This window comes from Monodelphis domestica, chromosome 2, assembly GCF_027887165.1.
Source record: "Monodelphis domestica isolate mMonDom1 chromosome 2, mMonDom1.pri, whole genome shotgun sequence".
In the NCBI taxonomy this organism is placed as follows: domain Eukaryota; kingdom Metazoa; phylum Chordata; class Mammalia; order Didelphimorphia; family Didelphidae; genus Monodelphis; species Monodelphis domestica.
In genome coordinates, this window is record NC_077228.1 from 480885621 (window position 1) to 480907110 (window position 21490).

The following is a 21490-nucleotide window of genomic DNA, read 5'->3' on the forward strand; positions in this document are numbered from 1 at the left end:
GACAGAACCAGGTCTTGGAAAATACAATTTCCACCCCACTCAGTCCTAACAGGATTTAGGAAGGGCTGTAGCAAAGGATCAAGATTTAATTATTTGAGAATATGACCTTCAACAGACATGTGCAAAGCCACAGACCTCTGGGCGGTCCTGGGTTAAGCTAGAGCCACCATTGGCACAGGGAAGACATGGACAGTGATTGGTAGATGTGAGAACTGAGGGGAGGGAACTTGGATGGTTTCCTTAAAGATAGCGGGGGTCTGAGGACTGAAGGGGGTTGGAGAGATTTTGCTCTGAGAGGTTGTGCTCTGAGGAGCTTGCTCTGAAGGAAGCTGGAGGTGGAGGCCCCTGAAACTGTTTCTCCATTTTGGTCACGTGAGTGATAGGGACTGATCTCTTTTCTTTGCCTCAGCTATCTAAGGGCTTGGGCCTTTTGGTCCAGCCTAAACAGAGGGGGTATTTAAGCCCTATTCCCTTCTCTCTCTCTCTCTCTCTCTCTCTCTCTCTCTCTCTCTCTCTCTCTCTCTCTCTCTCTCTCTCTCTCTCTCTCTCTCTCTCTCTTTCTCTCTCTCTCTTTCTCTCTCTCTCTTTCTCTCTCTCTCTTTCTCTCTCTCTCTCTCTTCTCTCTCTCTCTCTTTCTCTCTCTCTCTCTCTCTCTCTCTCTCTCTCTCTCTCTCTCTCTCTCATACCTTTCTTCCTCCTGTTTGTAATTAAACTCCATAAAAGGTTAACTGCTGACTTGAGTTTTCATTAAGGAATTACATAGCTGAATTCCTTGGCGATCTTAAATTAATATATATCAGTCTTTTAAAGTGATTTCCTTGCCACAACTCCTGGGAAGCTTGTTCTCTAGTAAGAAAAGGATTGTTTTTCTCATACTTAATTGAAAGTTAAACCCTCAGCATTCTAATGATTATGTTAATTATAATTGCTGAGGTTATTGGAGAAAGTAATTTCCAATTTGATGATTGGTCCAAAAATGATCTTTTTAAGAAACCAAGTGTTCCTTAAAAGGGAAATATTAATAAAAGTACTCAGTGTACAATTTGAATTAAGTATGGAACAGGTCATCATTCTTCTTTTATGATGAGAAAACTGAGTCACAGAGATCAAATCATTGTTTTTTGTAACAGCTACTAAATATCAGGATCAGGATTCAAATCCTTCTGGTTCCAAGTCCAGTTATTTTCTACTGCACCCCAATAAGACTTATTCCATATAACTTCAGCAGCCAGAACTATGGCTAATTGTTGAAATGTGTAAGAAAAAAAGATATAGTTGAATAAAAGAATGATTTGAACTGTCCCAAAATAGAATAGGATGCTGGGTGAGATAAGGAGTTTGATGTATTTAAGTAAAGATTGAATGGCCATCTGATATGAGGCAAAACATTGAACTAGATTATTTCCAAAGTATTTTCCAACTCCAAGACTCTATACTTTTATAAGTACAAAGATCTTTGAATACTTCAGTGGCTTGATATACTTTGATATAGAATGACAGAATGCCTTTAATACAAAAGTGGAAATCAGTACTATTAGCATAAAATGTTAGAAAATATGGGTCAGACTCCTGTCATCTGTTTCAGAGTAGAACCTGCCTGAATCACAATGTGGCTTCCAACCAGATCGCAGCACCATCGACATGGTCTTCACGGTGAGGCAAATGCAGGAAAAATGCCTTGAGCAGAACCCGAGTCACTAAATTGTCTTCATAGACCTGTCAAAGGCGTTCAACACAGTGAACAGGGACGCATTGTGGGTGATCCTTAGCAAGCTCGGTTGCCCAGCAAAATTCGTCAAACTGATCCAGCTTTTTCATGTCAACATGACAGGGGAAGTCTTATCTGGTGGAGAGACTTCTGATCGCTTCAACATTTCCAATGGCGTGAAACAAGGCTGTGTCCTCGCTCCGGTACTATTCAACCTATACTTCACCCAAGTATTACGACATGCTGTGATGGATCTAGACCTGGGCATCTACATCAAATACTGACTGGATGACTCACTATTCGACCTTTGCCACCTGACTGCAAAAACAAAGACAACAGAGAGACTCATCCTGGAAGCTCTCTTCGCAGATGACTGTGCTCTCATGGCCCACCAAGAAAATCATCTTCAAACCATGTGGACAGGTTCTCCACTGCAACAAAACTGTTTGGCCTGACTATCAGCCTCAGCAAAACAGAGGTGCTGTTCCAACCTGCACTGGGGAGGCCAACTAACCAGCAGTGCATTACAATCAACGGCACACAGCTTTCTAACATCAACACTTTCAAGTACCTGGGCAGCATCATCACCAACGCTGGGTCCCTAGACCATGAGATCAATGCCAGGATCCAAAAGGCCAGCCAGGCACTTGGGCGGCTGCGCTCCAAAGTCCTCCAACACAGAGGTGTAAGCACTGCGACAAAGCTCAAAGTGTACAACGCAGTGGTCCTCAGCTCGCTCCTGTATGGTTGTGAGACATGGACACTGTACCGGAAGCACATGAAACAGCTGGAGCAATTCCACCAACGCTCTCTCCGGTCAATCATGAGGATCCGATGGCAGGACCGAATCACCAATCAGGAAGTCCTCGACAGAGCCAACTCCACCAGCATCAAAGTCATGGTCCTCCAAACCCAGCTACGATGGTCTGGACACGTCATCCGCATGGACCCACAGTGAATACCAAGACAGGTATTCTACGGTGAACTGTCAGCTGGACTCAGGAAACAAGGCCGACCAAAGAAAAGATTCAAGGATCAGCTAAAGTCCAACTTGAAGTGGGCTGGCATTACACCAAAGCAACTAGAACCTGCTGCCTCTGTCAGAAGCAGCTGGCGAGCCCACATTAACCAGGCCGCCACCACCTTTGAAGATGAGCGACGTCGACGTCTTGCCGCTGCGCGTGAACGCCGACACCAGGCCACAACCGCACCTCCCGTAACAACTCGCGTCCCATGCCCCACGTGCCACAAACTCTGCGCTTCAGTCTTTGGACTTCAAAGTCACATGAGGGTACATCAATAGATGATAATGCACAAAGACAATCGTCATTCTCGGTCACCGAGAAAAAAGAATGAGAAAGACCAAAGATTTGGAAACTATTAAGAAACTTCACACCTACATAAACATTTTCTTTAATAAAAATAAAATTAAAAGGAGCCAGACATGGTATCCAATAAATAATATCACTGAAAATACACATAAATTTAACTCATTACTAATATGAAAATGTCTATGCACAATAAAAATCCCCCCCAAAATTGTTGGTCAAAATTTATACAAAGATATAAGAAAGGATAAAATGAAAAAAAGAATATGCTCTGTGATTAAAACAGCTCTAAACTAACCTTTTGAATAAGCTACTAATGCAGGAAAATGGGGTGTGAATAGATAAAAGGACACTGACATCAATAACAATTTCATATGTAAAAAAACTTGCCAGAATGAAGAGAACAAAAGAGCCTAAAAAGTCAGCAAATTTTTAGTCTGAAATACATTTCTTTCCAAGTAGAGAGATATGGCATTCCTATTTAGAATAAAATTTGTAAAATATTAATAAAAAATTTTGGAAGATAATAAATTACATAGCCTCTTCAAACAGAGAGAAGCAGAAAGAGGCAAAATAATTTTTTAAAAATATTGGTAAGAGTTTCAAGTAAGCAAAGTCATCCTGAGGCCATTTTAGGATTAAGCTGTAAGGGCAAGAAATATACAAAGGATGGAAAAGATCTACAAGGATTTTTTTAAGAAATCACTCTATATGGAGACACCATACTTGGACTTTACAATCACAGTCTCAACTGTACTTACAGATGGCAAACTAGGGGGCCAGGCAGGGACGTGGGTCCTTGCAGTGGTCAGTGGCCAGGGGGTAACAGGCAGAGATTTGTTCTCTGTCCATAACTACCATCCCTATGTGTCAGAGTCATTCTTTGGGGACAGCTCTCTCCCTTTTTGCATCATACATCACTTAGTGCATGCCGATACTATCAAAGAAGGATTTTTATTTTATAAGTAACTTTTGGAAACTACAGACTCCACCAGCATTTTGGAAATGGCCAAAAAAAAAAAGTTGTTTTTGTTTCTTTTAATTTTGTCTTTGACTGGAAAGAAAAAGGTGATTACTCTGCGTGGATGGAGCTTCTGTGATGTTTGATGAACACATCTGATTTTTCTACTTCAGTGAAAAAGGAAGCTTCTCATATTACCATCATTCATTGCTTTTTATGCAGACATACATTATCAACCAAGACTCTTCCAAACAACCCTGAAAGAAGTTTTGCCAACAGCCACAAAAGCCATCAATTTTATTAGAAGCAGGCCTCAGGATCATCATATTTTAAAGAGATATGTCAGGAAATGGGAGAGAACTTCTCAGATGATTCTTAGCTATGTGACCCCGAGAAAATCACTCTTTGATCCTTGGAGTCTTTCTCTAGAAAATGAATAGAATGTCCCTTCTCACTCTATGGGACAATGATTCCTTGATCTTATCTTTCAAGATAAAATTACTAAAGGTCATGTTTCTCAACTATCAATTGTGACTGTCAATTGTAATTGAAAATTTGTAGGTTTGGATGTTTGTTCACTTTTATATCCACTCAATTTACTTGATATTTGAGAGCATGGATCTTCTAGATGGCTGAAAATACAGAGAGAAAAATCAATTAATTCCATTAAGTTCAACATTTACTTATTGCCTCTTCTGTGCATGGCAAACAAAGAGGAGAAAGAGTCCCTGCTTTTAGGAAACATATTTTATAAGAACTAAAAATCAAGAGAATATCAATTATTCATCAGTGCTCTGCTAACTTCTTTGCTAAGTATATTTTGTTGTTGGGAAGAATGAATGGAAAAGCATTTATTATGCATTTACTATGTACCAAGCACTATAGCAGAGACAATTCCTGTTAACCAGGAGTTTATATTTTAATGGGAGAAATATCACATATAGTAAAGTGGTGGCTAAGGAGTAAGAGAGGTAGCAATGCCAGTATTGATTGGATTGTGGTTCCAGAACTAGAAAGTGGTGAGTGTCATGGAAGGTATATATTGTATCTGGATGGCAAGTGAGAAGATGGTGGGACTTAAATTTAAGGTTTCCCAAAAGTCTTAGTTTTGGGATACCCTTTAGAGTAGTGAGCTACATGAAGCATTCACCAATCAGTATTGGGGGGGTGGGGGTGGCGGGGACTGAGGACAGAAGTTGCTGAGCTGAAAGTATTAAATCCTCCAATTAAGGTCTTTCTTCTGGTTGTAGAACATCAGGGAGAATGTTGGACAGCTGGTGGAGATTAAAGTGAAGCATGGCTGGGGCCATCTTAGTTATCTCCTTAGTTAATTGTCATGACTATTGCCTGTCAGTAAGAGAATATGTACTTGAATTTCATAATATCAATATTACCTTCCATTTCTTTTTTTTCAAATTACCTTCCATTTCTATGGTGATTTATAATGCACAAAGTATTTTTATAATATCACCTTTGATACTCACAATCACCTTTGGTGAGGTAGAGAGGCTAGAAATAAATTCCTACCCCTTTTTAAGATAACAAAACACAGACACAGACCTGGGACTGATTCTAATGTTCTTTCTACCGTATAACTGCCTCTTCTGCATATAAATTATGATTTTTCTACACAAGTTCCAGTGTTTTCAAAATAATGAGTCATTTGTGAAATACAAGCTCTTTCCAAAAACAAAACAAAAAACAAACCTTTAGGACAGAATGACAGTACAATCCAATTAATAAATTTATTAATTTCTGTTTCCTGTTTATCTTTAGCCTTTAGCTTTAGGAAAGAATGTTTTTGTTTTTCCTCTAAACGAACATGTTCAGATCAAAATTTTAAAATACAGTCATATACCTGTGATGCTATAAACTACATTTCCACAAAGAATAATATAAACATTTATCTTTCCATTGAAAAAGTAGAAATGAAACCTCAACACAAAAAAATGAAAGTTTCCCTTTGAGGTTAGGTTTAGTCATGCCAGTGTGGATTCATGCCAAGAAAAATAAGAATTCCCCATCAGAGTCATTTTCAGGATGCCCATTAGTGATGGTATCAGGGGAGGTACCAACTTTGCCCACAAAGGACACAGGTTTGAATGGAGAAGAAAGAAAAGATGCCAAAAATCAATTGCTCTCAAGGATAGTAGTAGTTCATCTGTAGGAAAACATGCTGAGCTGCTTTCTAAATCTTAGGACTGTTGTAAAGGGAGAGAAGTACTTGGTAAACTGTAAAGTGTCATATAAACATGAAACATTCTTATTATTTTTTTAGGCATAATCAGGATCCTGCATTCATTTGCTGTGAGAGGTGGAAACGCGACTTGGTTTTTCATCAGCATCTCCAAAATATGAGTATTAATTCTTGGGACGATTGAAGGTATGTGTGTCTTTGGTCCTGTTGGGTTCACCTCTTACTCCTCTATGAATCTTGCCTTTTCTAGATTAGGCAATCATTTGAATTAATCAACCAACTAGGCGATTTCAGTGGAAAAATCAGTTGATCTGGTTGTTTACTAGAGTTGACTAATTGCTTGAATGTCTTGAAGGATTGTTGCCTAAACTGATTAACTTTAATTAAATCAGCTTATTCAACTGAATCTAACTGGATGTTTGAAAGTGGCCCAACAAATCAATCCCTGTAGAAGTTGCCCGACTCATCTAGTTCTTCTGCCAGCCTTGTGCTTACATTCTTCCTTATTGTTCCTGAAAATACATGAATATAGTTAATTACTCATCTCTTTATGGGTGCTATATTTTTTAGTTCAGGTTGGTCCATGAGTGACCTGGAGGTCATGTTGCCAATGTGTCCATCAGAATTATCTTCCTAATGAAACCATGATAAATTCAGGGTTTGTGAGATGTTTGACACCTGGCATGTATTGAGAGCTCAGGGATAAAACAGGGCTAACACTGGACTTGGATAGGCAGGGCTTATACTAGTCATTTTAAGAGTCAGACCTCTGGTCTTTTTAGATATCTTATTAAATTCAGGCTTTTATTACGTGTGGAAGGAGAAAGGTACAATATTGTTTGCTGTGTTGGGATCTTTTTCCTTTAACTGCCCCTATTCCCACAGCCACTATCTTAGTTCAAGGGCCAACCACCAAGACAATAGCAATGGCCTCATAAATGGTCTCCCCAGCTCAGGCATCTTCCCACTCTAATCCAGTCTCTACACAGCTGCCAAAATGATTGATTTTCCTCACATATCTAATGGTGTGACTCTCCTACTCAAGAAACTCCTAATCTGGATGCTAGGATCAAGCAAATATAAGCTCTTCTTCTTGGCTTTTAAATAAAGCTTTTTATGACCTAACTTGAACTTCTTTCCAACCTCAGACATCACTTCCCTTTTTCACATTCTGTAATCCAGCCAAATGAACCTTCTCTCTGTTCCTCATGCATCAAGTTCTACCTGCCATCTTTATTTTGTGCCAGCTGTTCCCCATGCCTTCTATGCCCTTGCTCCCTATCTCTGCTTCAAAGAATCCCTCTTTTCCTGCAAGCACCACCTTCTGAATCAATATTTCCAATTGCCAGTGCCCACTCTCTCTAGCTGCTTTGCATTCAATGACCTTGAATACATTTTACCTTTGTCCTGCATATCTGTATAAGCACATGTAGTATCCCCCAATAAAACATAGATTCCTGGAGAGTGTATATTGCTTTATTCTCCATATATGTATTCCCAACTCTTAGCTATGTGCCTAACATGTTATAGGCCCTTAATAAATCCATGCTGGTGTCTTGATTGAATGATTGATGGTATGAAAGCAAACCCTACCCACCAATACAGAACAGAGAGGAAATGGGTCTCCAGCACATTTTGCTATTCATACCAACCTAATGCTATTTTCCAGAGGTTCAAAATTTTTATACGACACATTTGTATTTAGAAAGTAGAATTTTTTCCTTACCAAGAGAAAAAGGTATCCCAAGTCTTGTTTGACCAGCAATTCCCTATTAGTACGGGTGAAGTGTAAATGCATCTCTGGCAAGATTGTCAGTAAGCATGCACAAATGAGGACGTTATTCTTTGCCGAGATCATCTTGGAAAGGGGTAGAAAAAACACAGCTGTCCCCAAATGACTCACTCCAAGTGAATCATCTCCTAGGCCTGAAATCTGAGGGCCAGATGTGTCATTTCTGAGAATCTTCTTATTTAAAATGCAAAAGTTTTGTGAAAAATAACGTACTAAGTGAATGTTAAATGGAAAAGACAAAGAGAAAAACCATTTATTAAGCACTTATCATGTGCCAGGCTTTGTGAAAAGATCCCCGAGATTATTTAGTCGGCTCATTTTGTTGTACAGATATAATGTGGTATATAGTAGGGAAGAGCCTGAACTAGATTTAAGACCTGTCTCTGCCCCTTGTTAGATGCATGACTTTGATTACTTCATTTACCTCCTTAAGTTTTAGTCTCTTTATCCAAAAATGAGATAATTACATACTGCACAAGTTTACCAGAAGAAAAGCATTTTGTAACCCGTAGAGTGCTAAATAAACACGAAGCTTCCATTTTATTATAATTAGCATGGAAGAGAAAACTGGCTTGATCTCACCCGTAATCTTTTACCCTAAATTAGTAGATGAGATCAGTCAATCAACTCTCTCATCCGACTGTATCCAAGTTTGGTTTTCTTTTCCTCCAAAGGAAATTGAACTACATCCAAGAGCGCTCTCTCTCTCTCTCTCTCTCTCTCTCTCTCTCTCTCTCTCTCTCTCTCTCTCTCTCTCTCTCTCTCTCTCTCTCTCTCTCTCTCTCTCTCCCTCTCTCTCTCTCTCTCTCTCTCTCTCTCTCCCTCCCTCCCTTCCTCCCTCCCTCCCTTTCTCTCTCTCTCTCTCTCTCTCTCTCTCTCTCTCTCTCTCTCTCTCTCTCTCTCTCTCTCTCTCTCTCTCCCTCCCTCCCTCCCTCCCTCTCTCTCTCTCTCTCTCTCTCTGTCTCTGTCCGTCTGTCTGTCTGTCTGTGTCTGTCTGTCTGTGTCTGTCTGTCTGTCTTCAATTTTATTTGGTCAATTTCAAACATTATTCCTCGGTTACAAAAATCATATTCTATTCAATTGGTTTCCCTTGCAAGGAGAGAGATTCCCATGAGAGCTGAGAAACACATTTGCTCTTCCCGGGGATAACAATGGGTGTCCCAAGCAGTGGGGTAAGGCAATCCTTGTCCGTCTTGTTTCTCCTTCGTGAAAGCCCTGGAGGCACCATCTCGGTGTCTTCCCTTTGTCCTGGCTTCCTGAGCCCCTCCTTTCCCGATTCATTTAATCCACATCAGGACCTTTCTGTAGCCTTCTCCCATCGCGGAGAAATTTCATCTTTCACTTCTTCCTTTTATAGTTTAGTGTCTACGTCACCATACTTCCTGATTCCGACATCATTTCCAGAAAAGGCGTGTAGAAGCTGCCTTTGTCAGTCCCAGTCCACAGTTTTTCAAGGAGGAAGCAAACGGCTCGGTCTCCATGGGAACCCAGCCCGTGGCCAGCCGCCTAGACACAAACCCTTTCAGGGTGATGAAAGGCTCTGAGTCAGACGCCTGCTGGTTCATGGTCTAGTTCCAGGGAGCACCACAACATTCAGGGGAAATCGTTTCCTCTGAAATTCTGTATTCAAACGGAGCCTGTGGCCGCTTGTACAGAAAGTGACTCCTCCGTGATGGCTGGGTGGCACCAATTCCGTCTGGATTCTGAAATCTTTGTATAAAGCTTGCAGAGTAGGGTGCTAGGGGCGGGAGAAAGGAAGAGGCTGGACTGTTTAAAGCGTGATTGCTTTACTACTAGAAAATTATAACAGAGGAAGATTTAGTTCTAATGGCTATTTGCACCCCGAGAGAGGTACATCCCCGTGTGTGGACGTGCATATGCACCATCACCGTGCCTTACCAAGAGGTTCTCTAAGAGTGTGGCCAACATCTACTACTACAAGTGAGAATCCTTGTTCCACCATGCCCAGGAAATGGACCCAATGACTGATCTTGCATTCAAAAACGTTAGGGAAACATCTGCTTTAGGAAAGGGGCTTTGCTAAACACTGAGGGAAATGTAAAGATAAGTAAAGTACAAATTTTGCTTCCAAATAGCCCCTCGTCTCTCCTTTAATCTAATCTCTGATGATAAAATGACTCCTCATCAAGGTCAACCCTTTCCATATGCCTTTAATTTTATGCCCTCCCATCCTCTCCAAGAAATTGCTCCACTTACTCTCATTCCCGTCCTCCACTTTCCCCATCTTCTGGTTTCTTCCCTGCTGCTATAAACAAGTCTGAGTTTCTCCTATTCTTAAAAATCCTTCACTTAGTGAAGAGGCTTCATCCCACTCTTTCCTTTATCATCCTCTCTCTTTCCTTGCTTTCTCAGCCGGAGCCCTAGAAAAATCTGTCTATATACTCTTTGCCAGCACTTCCTCTCCTCTTGTTGACCATTTAACCCTCTGAAATCTGGCTTCCAACTTTATCATTCAATTGAAATGCTCCCTCCAAAGTTACTAGTGATGTCCCAATTGTCGAATCTGATTCCCTTTTCTCAGACTTCATACTACTTGAGCTCTGAACAGCATGTACATTGCTGACTATTCTCTATTCCTGGATACTCTCTGCTTTCTGAAATTTTATATTTTTCTCTCTTGGGTTTCCTTCTACTGCTCTGACCACTCCTTCCCAGTCTCTTTTACTGGTACATCATCCATATTATACCTCTTTAACTATATATGAACTCTATGGCTCTGATCTGGGTTCCCCCCCTCTTCTTTCTTTCACTTAATTTTCTCATTAACTCCCATAGGTTGAAATATTATTTCTATGCAGATAGCCCGCAGATCTAAAAATCCACCCAATCAACTGCCTTAAAACTGTGCTTTGCAAAAACCTAGGATGTTCTAGGCAAGGTGAATTATGTGGAGGGGGAAAAGCTCAATACTAATAATTTTTTTCTCTTAAAAATATTTATACTGGATATCCCACAAGTTTCTCAAATTTTACATGGCCAAAATGGAATTCATCACTTTTCCCAGGATAAACTCCTCTACTGAATGTCCCTGTATCTGTAAAGAATAGTACCATTCTTTGCCACCTTACTATTAGTTTCGACTCTTTATTCTCACTCATTCTTCATATCCATTCAAATCTTACAGTTTCTCCCTTCATCCCTCTCCTCTAATCATCATGTGACAAGCATCTAACTTAGATCAGACCCTCATCACCTTTCACCTCAACTATTATACATCTCCTAATTAGTCTCTACCTCAGTTCTCTTCTTTCTCCAATCCATTGTCTGCCCAGCTGTCAGAGTTTTTCCTACGGGGAAGATCAGACCCTATCGCTCCCCTCCTCAATAAATATCATTGGCTCCCTATGAGTCCTTTGACCAGATATAAACTCTTCTGTTTATCATTTAGAACTCTTCACAACTAGGCCCCAACCTTTCCATCCCTATTCATCTATCTTTTATTTTTCCCCCTTTCCATCCTTATTACACATTTCTTCCCTTTGTGGTCCTTAAAGTCCAGTAAAAATTGGCCTTCTTCTTGTCCCTCATGCATGGTCCGCCATTTTCCATTTTTGTGTTGCCTTAGATATTTCCTGTTTCTGGACTGTACCTTCACCTTTGAGTCCCTAATATCCTTCAAGATTCAGCTCAAGTACTACCTTCTACATGAAGCTTTTCCTGATGTTCTCAGCTAATAGTACTCTCTTCCCCTCAAAAAAAAGTTATCCTGTATCTATTTCATATGTCCTTGTTTATGTACATCTTGTCTATCCTGATTTTAAGGAAATAAACACTTGTTAAGCATCTGCTATACACCAGACATTGTGCTAAAGCACTTTAAAAATATTATCTCATTTAATTTTCCCAACAACCCTGGGAGGCAGGTGCTATTATTGCCTCCATGTTACAATCTTCTGCCTTTGGCATCAGCACCCTCCTACCGGACCACCGTGTCTCCTACTACCTCTAAAACAAGGGAAGGCTAAGTGAAGATTTTGAGAGATTTTTAAGTGTAGAGGAATAAAGTTAATTAACCATACATATGGCAAATTGACTTGCCGATTATCTCAATTTTCCTTGTATGGCAGGCAATTAAGTTTTTAGCTGAGAAAGAAGGGTTGAGGGTTGGTTGGACATTTGGGGAATGAGGAAAGAATGGTAAGCCATGAATGCCAGCCATGCTCATGTAAGGCAGTGAGGGCTCCGTTGTGGTTGTAGAGCATATTTATAGTGAGCTGAATGAGCGTTCTTCCTGTATTCAGTGGACACATTTTTCTTAAGCATCTGCTGTGTACATGTGCTGTGCTAGACTCTGGGAAGATAATAAAGTTTAGAGTAGAGCGTTTGCCCTGAAGTAGCTTATTTTTTTTTAGTATTAATTTTATTTTGTTGATTAAGAAAAATTGGTTACACGATTCATGTTCTTTCCCTCCCCTCCTCCCACCCCCTCCTCTGAAGTAGCTTATTTTAAAGTGTTGAAATAATACACAAACACCACGATGAATCCTAGATCTCTAGAATACTCAAGACAGGACGAGCACTTGATCATTGTCCTCATGGAGGAGGGAATTTTTTTTTGGTATTGATAATATTTCATTATGGAAAGTGAAATCTCCTCAACAAAGCAAACTTCTATAGAGGATGTGGATCTTAGCTTGTCTTGAGTGTATATCATATTAAAACTGATTAATGGAGGAAGCTGGGTGGCTCATTGGATAGAGAGCCAGGCCTGGAGATGAGAGGTCCTGGGTTCAAATGTGACCTGAGAGGCTCCCTAGCTGTGTGACCCTGGGCATGTCACTTGACCAAGGACTACAACAATAACACTGATAAGAATTAGAAAATTACATAGTTATATAGTAAGCAGATGATACTAAATAGCAAAGAGTGAATTCAGTGTGTTTTGGCTATAGCACTGAAGTAAAAAGATATTAGCTTTGGCTGCTCACAGAATAGAGCATCATAGTTTTCAGTGTTTGAGAGAAGATTGATGGAAAAAGTTTGCAGCACTTGACATGTATTTGCATGCACAAAATAAAATTATCCGTCCACCTTTAAAAAAAGGGGGAAGTAAGGTTACTACCCACAGGAAATACTACTAGCTAATGTATAAAGATATGTATATTAAACATATAAATAAATTTGATCTCTAAAACATCCCTATGGGGTAGATGCTGTTAATTATCTTTATTTTGCCAATGAAAAGGTTGAGATTCAGAGAGACTAAATCAATCCTCTCGTTCATCAAAGTCATGTAAGGACCGGAAACAAGAGGGTCTGAAAATCAATCCTTTATATCAGTGCCAAGTCCTTTGCTTCATTGATTTTCAGATCCTCTTGTTTCCAATCCTTACATGACCACACATTAGGGTTGGAGATAAAGACTTAGAAGAAATTTGCTGTACAGAGCTCATAGTGAAGATCATGGGGATTAGTGACCTTGATGAAAGAGAGGATATAGAAAGATAATGGCCCAAAGAAAGAGCCTTTCAGAAAATAATAATAACTAGTACTTATATAATGCTTTAAGGCTTGTAAAGAGCTCAACAAATATGCTCTCATTTAATTCTTACAACAACTCTATTGGGTATTTATTTATTTATTAGGTGTCTATTATTCCCATTTTACAGTTGAGGAAACTGAGGTAGGTGGAGATTAAGAGACTTTCCTAGAGTCACAGAGCAAGTAAGGATCTGAAACTGGATTTGAATTCAGGTCTTCTGGACATCTGACACTTTAAGAGGTCAGGGAAAGCAAGAGGAATTTGCAAAGAAGTATTTGGGAAGGAGGCCAGAAGAATCATGAGAGTGGGGTATCCCTAAGTCAAGGGAAGAGAGTAGAACAGGGTAGTCAACAGTGTCAAAAGTTTTAGAGGGGCCAGGGAGAACACTGACTTTGAAATGGCTTAATGATGGGAATATGAACATTAATGGAGTGGTTCCATGATTTTTTTCCCAGTAATTCCTTGGAGAGTGAGAATGAGGAAAGATAAAATGGGTGGCGAGAATATAATCCAGGGTGGATATGTTGGAAAGTCAAGGGTGGGAATTGGCATTGTTGAAGTGACCCAGTATGGAGTCTAGGCTTGGGGATGGGACTGAATGGAGGCAGAATTAATATGATGGATCAGAAAAATGAAAAATGTCAAAGGATGGGGTCAAATATGCCATGATTATGAAAAATGATTTAAGTTGACATAAGGGTGGAAGAGAGTTTGAAGGGTACAAGACTGGGGTCAGAGAAGAGAATTGCAGAGTTTACAACATTCTGCCTCCCACCACCTCCACACATTCTCAAAAGCAAGCCCCCATGCCTGGAATATATGGCCCATCATCTTCCACCTTGTAAAAACCTTCCAAAAGTTCCTCTCAAGTCCATCTCCCCTATGAACCTTTCCTAATGCCTTTAGTTGTCAAATGACCATCTGTTTACTTATCTGGGTTCGTGCTGTGTTCCATTTCTTTTTTGTACAAAGTTATGGGTTTAATAAATGTCTGTTGAACTGAATTTCTGTATTAAACCTTGAAAATAAAAGCAATACATAAAAATTCTAAAAATGGGACTCAGGAAAAACACTTTTCCTGCTTCAATCTAAGGGCCCTATGTGTATTACAGTGCCCTATACATAGAAGGAAGGAAGGAAACGAATATTTATTAGACACCTACTTGTGCCAGACACTAAAATACTTTACCAATTATTATCTCATTTTATCCTCCCAACAACCTTGGAAGTCAGGTACTATTATTATCAGATACTATTAATATTATTATATTATAAATAGTATTATTATACTATTATTAGGCCATTTGACAGTGGAGACAACTGAGGCAGACATCAGTTAAGTGACTTGCCCAGGGTCATACATCTAGTACATTTAAGAGGCTAGATTTGAACTCATGTCTTCCTAACTCCAAGCCCAGCACTCTATCCACTGTATCACCTGGTTATCTCTTCACACACTCATCTATACCAAGAGCTCAGTAAAATTAAAATGGAAAATTCCTATGAAGCCTTTTTTTTTAACCTTTACCTTTTGTCTTAGAATCAATTCTAAACATTGTTTCTAAGATAGAGGAGCAGTAAGGGCTAGGCAGTGAGGGTAAAGTGATTTCTCCTTGTCTCCCTTACCTTCTGTATTAGAATCAGTACTAAGTATTGGTCCCAAGGCAGAAGAGTGGTAAGGGGTAGGCAATGGGGGTTAAGTGACTTGCCCAGGGTCACACAGCTGGGAAGTGTCTAACTCCAGATTTGAACCCAGGACCACTAGTCTCTCCACTGAGTCCCCTAGCTGCCCCTCTATGAAAACTCTTTAGCTCAGTGTTGTTACCAAATTCACATTTCATCATTATAATCCTCTATAGATAAGTCAAACATGGCCAGTCCTCCCTGGGAGAATCAAACAGTCATTGTGGAATTTGTGCTCCTGGGATTTTCAACTATTTGGCAGCTGAATATTGCCCTTTTCACCACCTTTTTAGCTTCCTACATCTTCACAGTCACTGGGAACGGCCTCATTGTTCTACTTGTTGTGCTCGATCACCATCTGCACATCCCTATGTATTTTTTCCTGGTAAACCTTTCCTTCCTGGAGATTGGGTACACCTCTAACATTATCCCAAGGATGCTGGCAAGTATCTTAGCCGGGCGGAAAACCATCTCGGTGGCCAGCTGCCTCACGCAATTTTATTTCTTTGGATCCTTGGCAGCCACAGAATGTCTTCTGTTGGCTGCCATGTCCTATGACCGCTACGTAGCCATCTGCCAGCCTCTCCGCTACACGGTTCTCATGAATGGCCAGGTCTGCGTTGGGCTGGCCGCCAGCTCCTGGGTCTGCTGCTTCCTTCTCACGGCATTGACCATCATCCTCCTGTCCAGGCTGACCTTCTGCGGACCCAATGAAATTGATCATTTCTTCTGTGACTTCACTCCCCTCGTTCAGCTCTCCTGCACAGACACCTCGCTGATGGAGACCATCGCCTTCGCGACCTCTTCTGCTGTGACTCTGGTCCCCTTCCTCCTGATCACAGCTTCCTACTCCTGCATCCTCACGACCATCCTGAGAATCCCCTCTGGGGCTGGCCGTCGCAAGGCCTTCTCCACCTGCTCCTCACACTTCACTGTGGTCACCATGTTCTACGGGACACTGATTGCCACCTACCTTGCACCCTCGGCTCATTCATCCCAGTTTCTACGCAAAGTGTTTTCTCTGCTCTACACCATCCTGACCCCCATGTTCAACCCCATCATCTACAGCCTGAGGAATAGAGACATCCATGAGGCCCTGAAGAGATATCTGAGCAGAAAGATGGTTCTTTTCCAGTGATGCGATGGAAATAGAAGTACTTGTCCTGGGACTGTATCCCATGAAGAGCCAGGGGCTTCACACAAACAAAGCAACCACCAAGGGAGGCTAAATAGATATGTGTGTGATGGGTTCCCTAAGCCCCAGGGCATCTATACCTTCAGAATTAAGCATTGCAGAATCTTGGAGGGGATCATCTTGGATGTGATCTCATATAACTTCAGTTCTCTGTGTATGTGTGTGTGTGTGTATTCTAAAATATTTGTAACAGTGAAAGTCATCCAAACTTTGTTTAAAGACTTCTGATTCTAGGAAACTCCCCACCTCCCAAGGCAGTCTATTCTCTATTTGGATATCTATAATTGTGAAGAAGCCCTTAGGCAATAGATAAGTATCATGTCTGGAGTCAGGAAGGCTCATCTTTCTGAGTTCAAATCTGGCCTCAGATACAAATTATGACCCTGGACAAGTCATTTAACCTATTGACCTCAGTTTCCTCATCTATAAAATAAGCTGGATAAAGAAATGGCAAACCGCTCCAGTATCTTTTCCAAGGAAACCCATAAAAAGGTCGAAGAGTTGGACACATCGGAACAACTATAATGACAACAACTTTCCTTATGATGAGCCCAAATCTACTTGCAACTCCATCTGCTTCCCCACATCATGAGGGAGAACACCATCAAAATAAGGATCTAAGATTTTCTTTTCCCACCAAGAGTCTCACATGTTTTATTGCTTTTAGGAGTTTAGTGATGAAAATAGCTCATGGCATTTAGAAAACTGAATCTCAGTTTTCATAAGGCAAAGGTTGTTCTCATTTTTTAGTGCTTTGAGGTATGCAAAGTGAAATATAAATGTAATATAAATGTCATAAGCACATATATGTATATGTGTATATATATTTCATTTTATCTTCAAAAGGTGAGGATATGGTTATCATCCCTATTTTACAGAGAAGGAAACAGAGGCTGGGAAAGTATATGTTACTTGCTTAGGTTCCTACAACTACTAAGTGCCTGAGGCAGGATTCAAACTAAGGTCTTCCTGCCTCCAGTCCAGCTCTCTGTAAACTATATCACCAACTTATCTATGAAACAAGACTGCTTCAAGTTGTACTCCTCTGCAGTTAATAGATTCTATTCTTAATTAACCATGGGTGGCTCATCTCTATTCCTATACTGGCTTAAGTATTATTTCTCCCACAATCTGGTGAAGAATTCAAGTACTATGTGAAAGGCACTATAGTAGGTGCTGAATTTTTTTAATGCCCTCCAAAGGCTTATATTCTAATGATGGGTATGACATGTGCACAGGTAAGTAAATACAAAGTAATTTCAGGAAGGAGCAGATACTAATAAATGGGATGTGAGTGAAGAGAACAAGAAAGATTTCTCAAAAGAGGGGATACTCGAGCTAATGCTTGGATAAAATTATGAATTCTAAAAGGTGGAGAGAGGGAAATGGTACCTTCTAGGCAAAAGGCCTGTGCAAAGGTACTGAAAAATAGCAATTGTAGGAGTGGCAGGTAGGCTAGATACCTAAAACATAGAGTGCATGAAATGAAGTAATATAAAATAAGTCTAGAAGGGTAGATGAAGTCCAAGTGATGGAAAGCTTCAAAGAGTTTATGCTTTTTCCTAGAGGCAACACAACATCACTGAAGTTTTTGAGTAAATGAGTGATGTGATCAGGACTATGTCTTAAGAATATTGGCTTTGTAGCTATGTAGAGGATGTATTAGAAAGGGGAAAGTCTGGAAGTAGGGAAAGCAATTAAAAAATAATTACATAGTCCTGCAAAGATGTGGTGAGATGCTAGAATAAAAAGAGTAAAAACCTAGAATCAGGGGTGACTGAAGAGGAAGAGAAGAGCTTTAACAGAGAAGAAACAGTCCATTTCATTTGTAAATCACAAGTATTAGGCAAACTCCTTCTCTTTTACCACCTTCTTATTTGTATAAAGGGTGTAGGGCAGTGATGGCCAATCTTTTATAGACTGAGTGCCCAAACTACAACCCTTATGCCATATACGAGCCTGCCCCCTTATCCCAGACCGAAGAGGGAGGAAGAATTCCCATTGGGTTGCTGGGAAGAGGGGCAGGTTATGGTAGAAATGTCCTCAGATGGGCATGGAGAGGAGGAAGGAAGCAGCCCTCTCTGGCACATGTGCCATAAGTTTGCCAACAGGGGTGTATGAGCAAAAACAGGAAAAAACAGAAGTCAGTATGAAGTACACATTCATCAATATTAACTCATGCATAAAATGGAAGAATATAGTAAAATGGATTAGAAGAGAGAATTTAACAATATTGTTACAAGAACAAACCTGAAACATGAAGATTCACATAATGGTAAATGTTAAAATGAGGGACTGAAATAAAAACTTATATTTCAGCTGAAATAAAAAAGCAAGGGTACCAATCATGATTTCAGAGAGAATTACAGTAAATATAGTTAAGGTAAAAAAGAGGTAATCTGGAAAATTATATTATGTTTAAAGGCATCAAAAATAATCAGTATCAATACTTAATATATATGCACATCTTAAAGCATGCCATATAGATACTCAAAGAAAGGAGAAGTTAATGAAAATGGAGGTAGAAATAGATAATAAAAATAGTATAATTTGGAACTTTATTGTACCCCTTTTAGACCTAGAGAAATCAAATTAAAAGATTTTTAATAAGTTAAGAACCTAAATAGAACATTAGAAAAATTAAAGATACAGATCTCTAGTGTTAACTGAACGGGAATAAAAAGGAATTTACATACTTCTAAACTATATTTGACACCTTTAAAAAATGTATTGTAGCATAAAGACCTCACCCAAAATATAGAAATATAGGAAAACTAAACACAATATTTACTTATCATGATGCAATAAAAATTGCATTCTGTAAAGAACAATTAAATAATTAAAAGTAATTGGCAACTAAATAACATGCTCCTAAAGAACTGCTGAGTCAAAGAATAAATTGTAGAAGCAAAAGAAAACTTTTGGGGAGGTTAAGTATCTTTATTTTCATGAAGGTAATTCATTATATTACTATTCTCTAAACCTTATTATGTTCAAATAAATGCCAATGTAACAAAACAAAATGTGACTTTTACCCACTCCAAAAAGTACCAAACATAGACAATGGACAACTCTTTGATGGTATGTTCTGTAATTGCAGAATCATTCTTGGTTATTATTTGGAATACTAGAAGCAAAAGTATCCGGAGGCTCCTATTAGGGAGTCATAGAGCTCTGCACTTTCCACCATGAACTTGTCATTCAGGTAAAAGAAAACTTCATTAAAAATTATAGTGATGAGACACTATACTATAACTTATGCAAGCAATTTTAGGGGAAATGTATAATTGTGAATTTTTTATTAAAAGAGAAAGAACAAATCAATGAATTGGGCACACAACTTTAAAAAAAAAACTTTTACAAAAACAAATCAATAATCTAAAACTAAACAACAAAACAAATTCTGTAAGTCATAAAGAAAAGATCAATAAAATTGAAACCAAAAAAGGACATTAAATTGATAAATGTAACTAGAAGCTTTTTTTTCTGGTGATAGTAGAACTAATAAAATACATAAATAGCCAGTCTGGTTTTTATAGAGATAGAATAAAAACCAAATAGATTATTTAAAAAATTAAGAAGAAGAATTTTTAAAGTTCAACATATTTAGGAAATTTAAATTTTTTATTTTGCTTATATACTAATAAAAATAACAAGAGAAAATAGATTAACTCTTCAATACTATAAAACATTCAGATTATCAAAAGAATAAATAGACTTCTTAAATGGCAAAATACTAGAAAAAGAAATCACAAAAACCATAAATGAACCTTCAAAAGAAAAAAAAAAGTAACCCCAGGACCAATTGGATTTAGAAATTAATTATAACATTCAAAGAAGAAATTATTTCAATACTACAGAAACTGTAAGAATAAGGAAAGAAGACATTCTTTCTGTCCCTTCATAGGATGATATCTCAATGAAGAAGACACAAGGTAGAAAAAGAAAACTATTGACCAATACATATCCCAAAACAACATGGATACCAAATTTTATATATATATATATATATATATATGTATATATATATATATATATATGTTAGCAAGAAAACTATGATATGTATCAGAAAGATTATAAATTCTAGCTATATTAAGAATTCAGGGTTGGAAAAAGGAAGGCTAAAAATAGAATTGATTTTGTTAATAATATAAATAATAAAAAGCCATGTGGGTATACCAGTAGATGCTGAAATGGCTTTTGAAAAAATCCATAATCTATTTTTATTAAAAACTCTAAAAAGCTTTGGAATAAATTGGTATTTCCTTCAACTAGTAAATAGTATCTACATAATTCCAAGAGCACAAATTATATGTAGTGAAAGAAAATTGGAGACTTTTCCATAAAATCAGGGCTAAAGCCAAGGTCCTCATTATCATCACTGCTATTTTACTTAGTACTTGAAATGCTAGCTGAGAGAAATCAAAGGAAGAACCATGAGTAACGAGGAAACAAAATTATTGCTTTTATAGATGATATGATTAACTTCCAAAACTCTATGGAATCAGCCCAAAATTAATTAAAATAATAAACTTGGTAAAATTAGAGGATTTAAAATTAATCCCCCAAATCTTCAGAATTCCAGTACATTACCAACAAAACCCAGCAAAAAGATCTAGAAAGATTAATAACATTAAAAATAATTATGTAAACTGTATTATAAAACAATGGTCATCAAAATAATATGGTGCTGGCTAAGAGACAAATAGTTGGATCAATAGAATAGAATAGGGGTAAATGATCTCAGTAAGGTAGTGTTTGATAAACCCAAAGACCCCAGTTTTTGGGACAAAAACTCACTAATTGACAAAAACCGGGAAAATTGAAAAACAGTATGGAGAAAATTAGGTTTAGATCAACATCTTACACCCTATACCAAGATAAATTCAAAATGGGTAAATGACTTAAATATAAAGAGTGAAATCACAAATAAATTAGGTGAACATAGATTAGTATACCTATCAGATCTGTGGGAAATGAAGGAATTTAAGACCAACCAAGAGATAGAGAACTTTGCAAAATGTAAAATGAATGACTTTGATTATATCAAATTAAGAAGATTTTGTACAAACAAAACTAATGCAACCAAAATTAGAAGGAAAGCAACAAACTGGGAGAACATT

General features: G+C 38.6%; 2 protein-coding genes across 2 annotated transcripts in view; both read left to right on the forward strand.

Annotated features, from left to right (window-relative positions):
* Positions 1–6280: 6280 nt before the first annotated feature.
* Positions 6281–21490, forward strand: part of CD53 (CD53 molecule) — a 52615-nt gene continuing 37405 nt past the window's right edge. The window contains exon 1 of the mRNA XM_056819192.1: positions 6281–6380. The gene's annotated coding sequence lies outside the window, so the exon portion shown is untranslated. The remainder of the gene's footprint in view (positions 6381–21490) is intronic.
* On the forward strand, positions 15125–16701 carry LOC107651141 (olfactory receptor 11A1-like). The gene has a single exon (XM_016429636.2). The coding sequence runs from the start codon at positions 15360–15362 to the stop codon at positions 16308–16310; it is 951 nt and encodes a 316-aa protein (XP_016285122.1). The 5' UTR covers positions 15125–15359; the 3' UTR covers positions 16311–16701.

Excerpts from the sequence above, each read along its gene's own strand:
- LOC107651141 (XM_016429636.2), top strand. The coding sequence starts at position 15,360 with ATGGCCAGTCCTCCCTGGGAGAATCAAACAGTCATTGTGGAATTTGTG.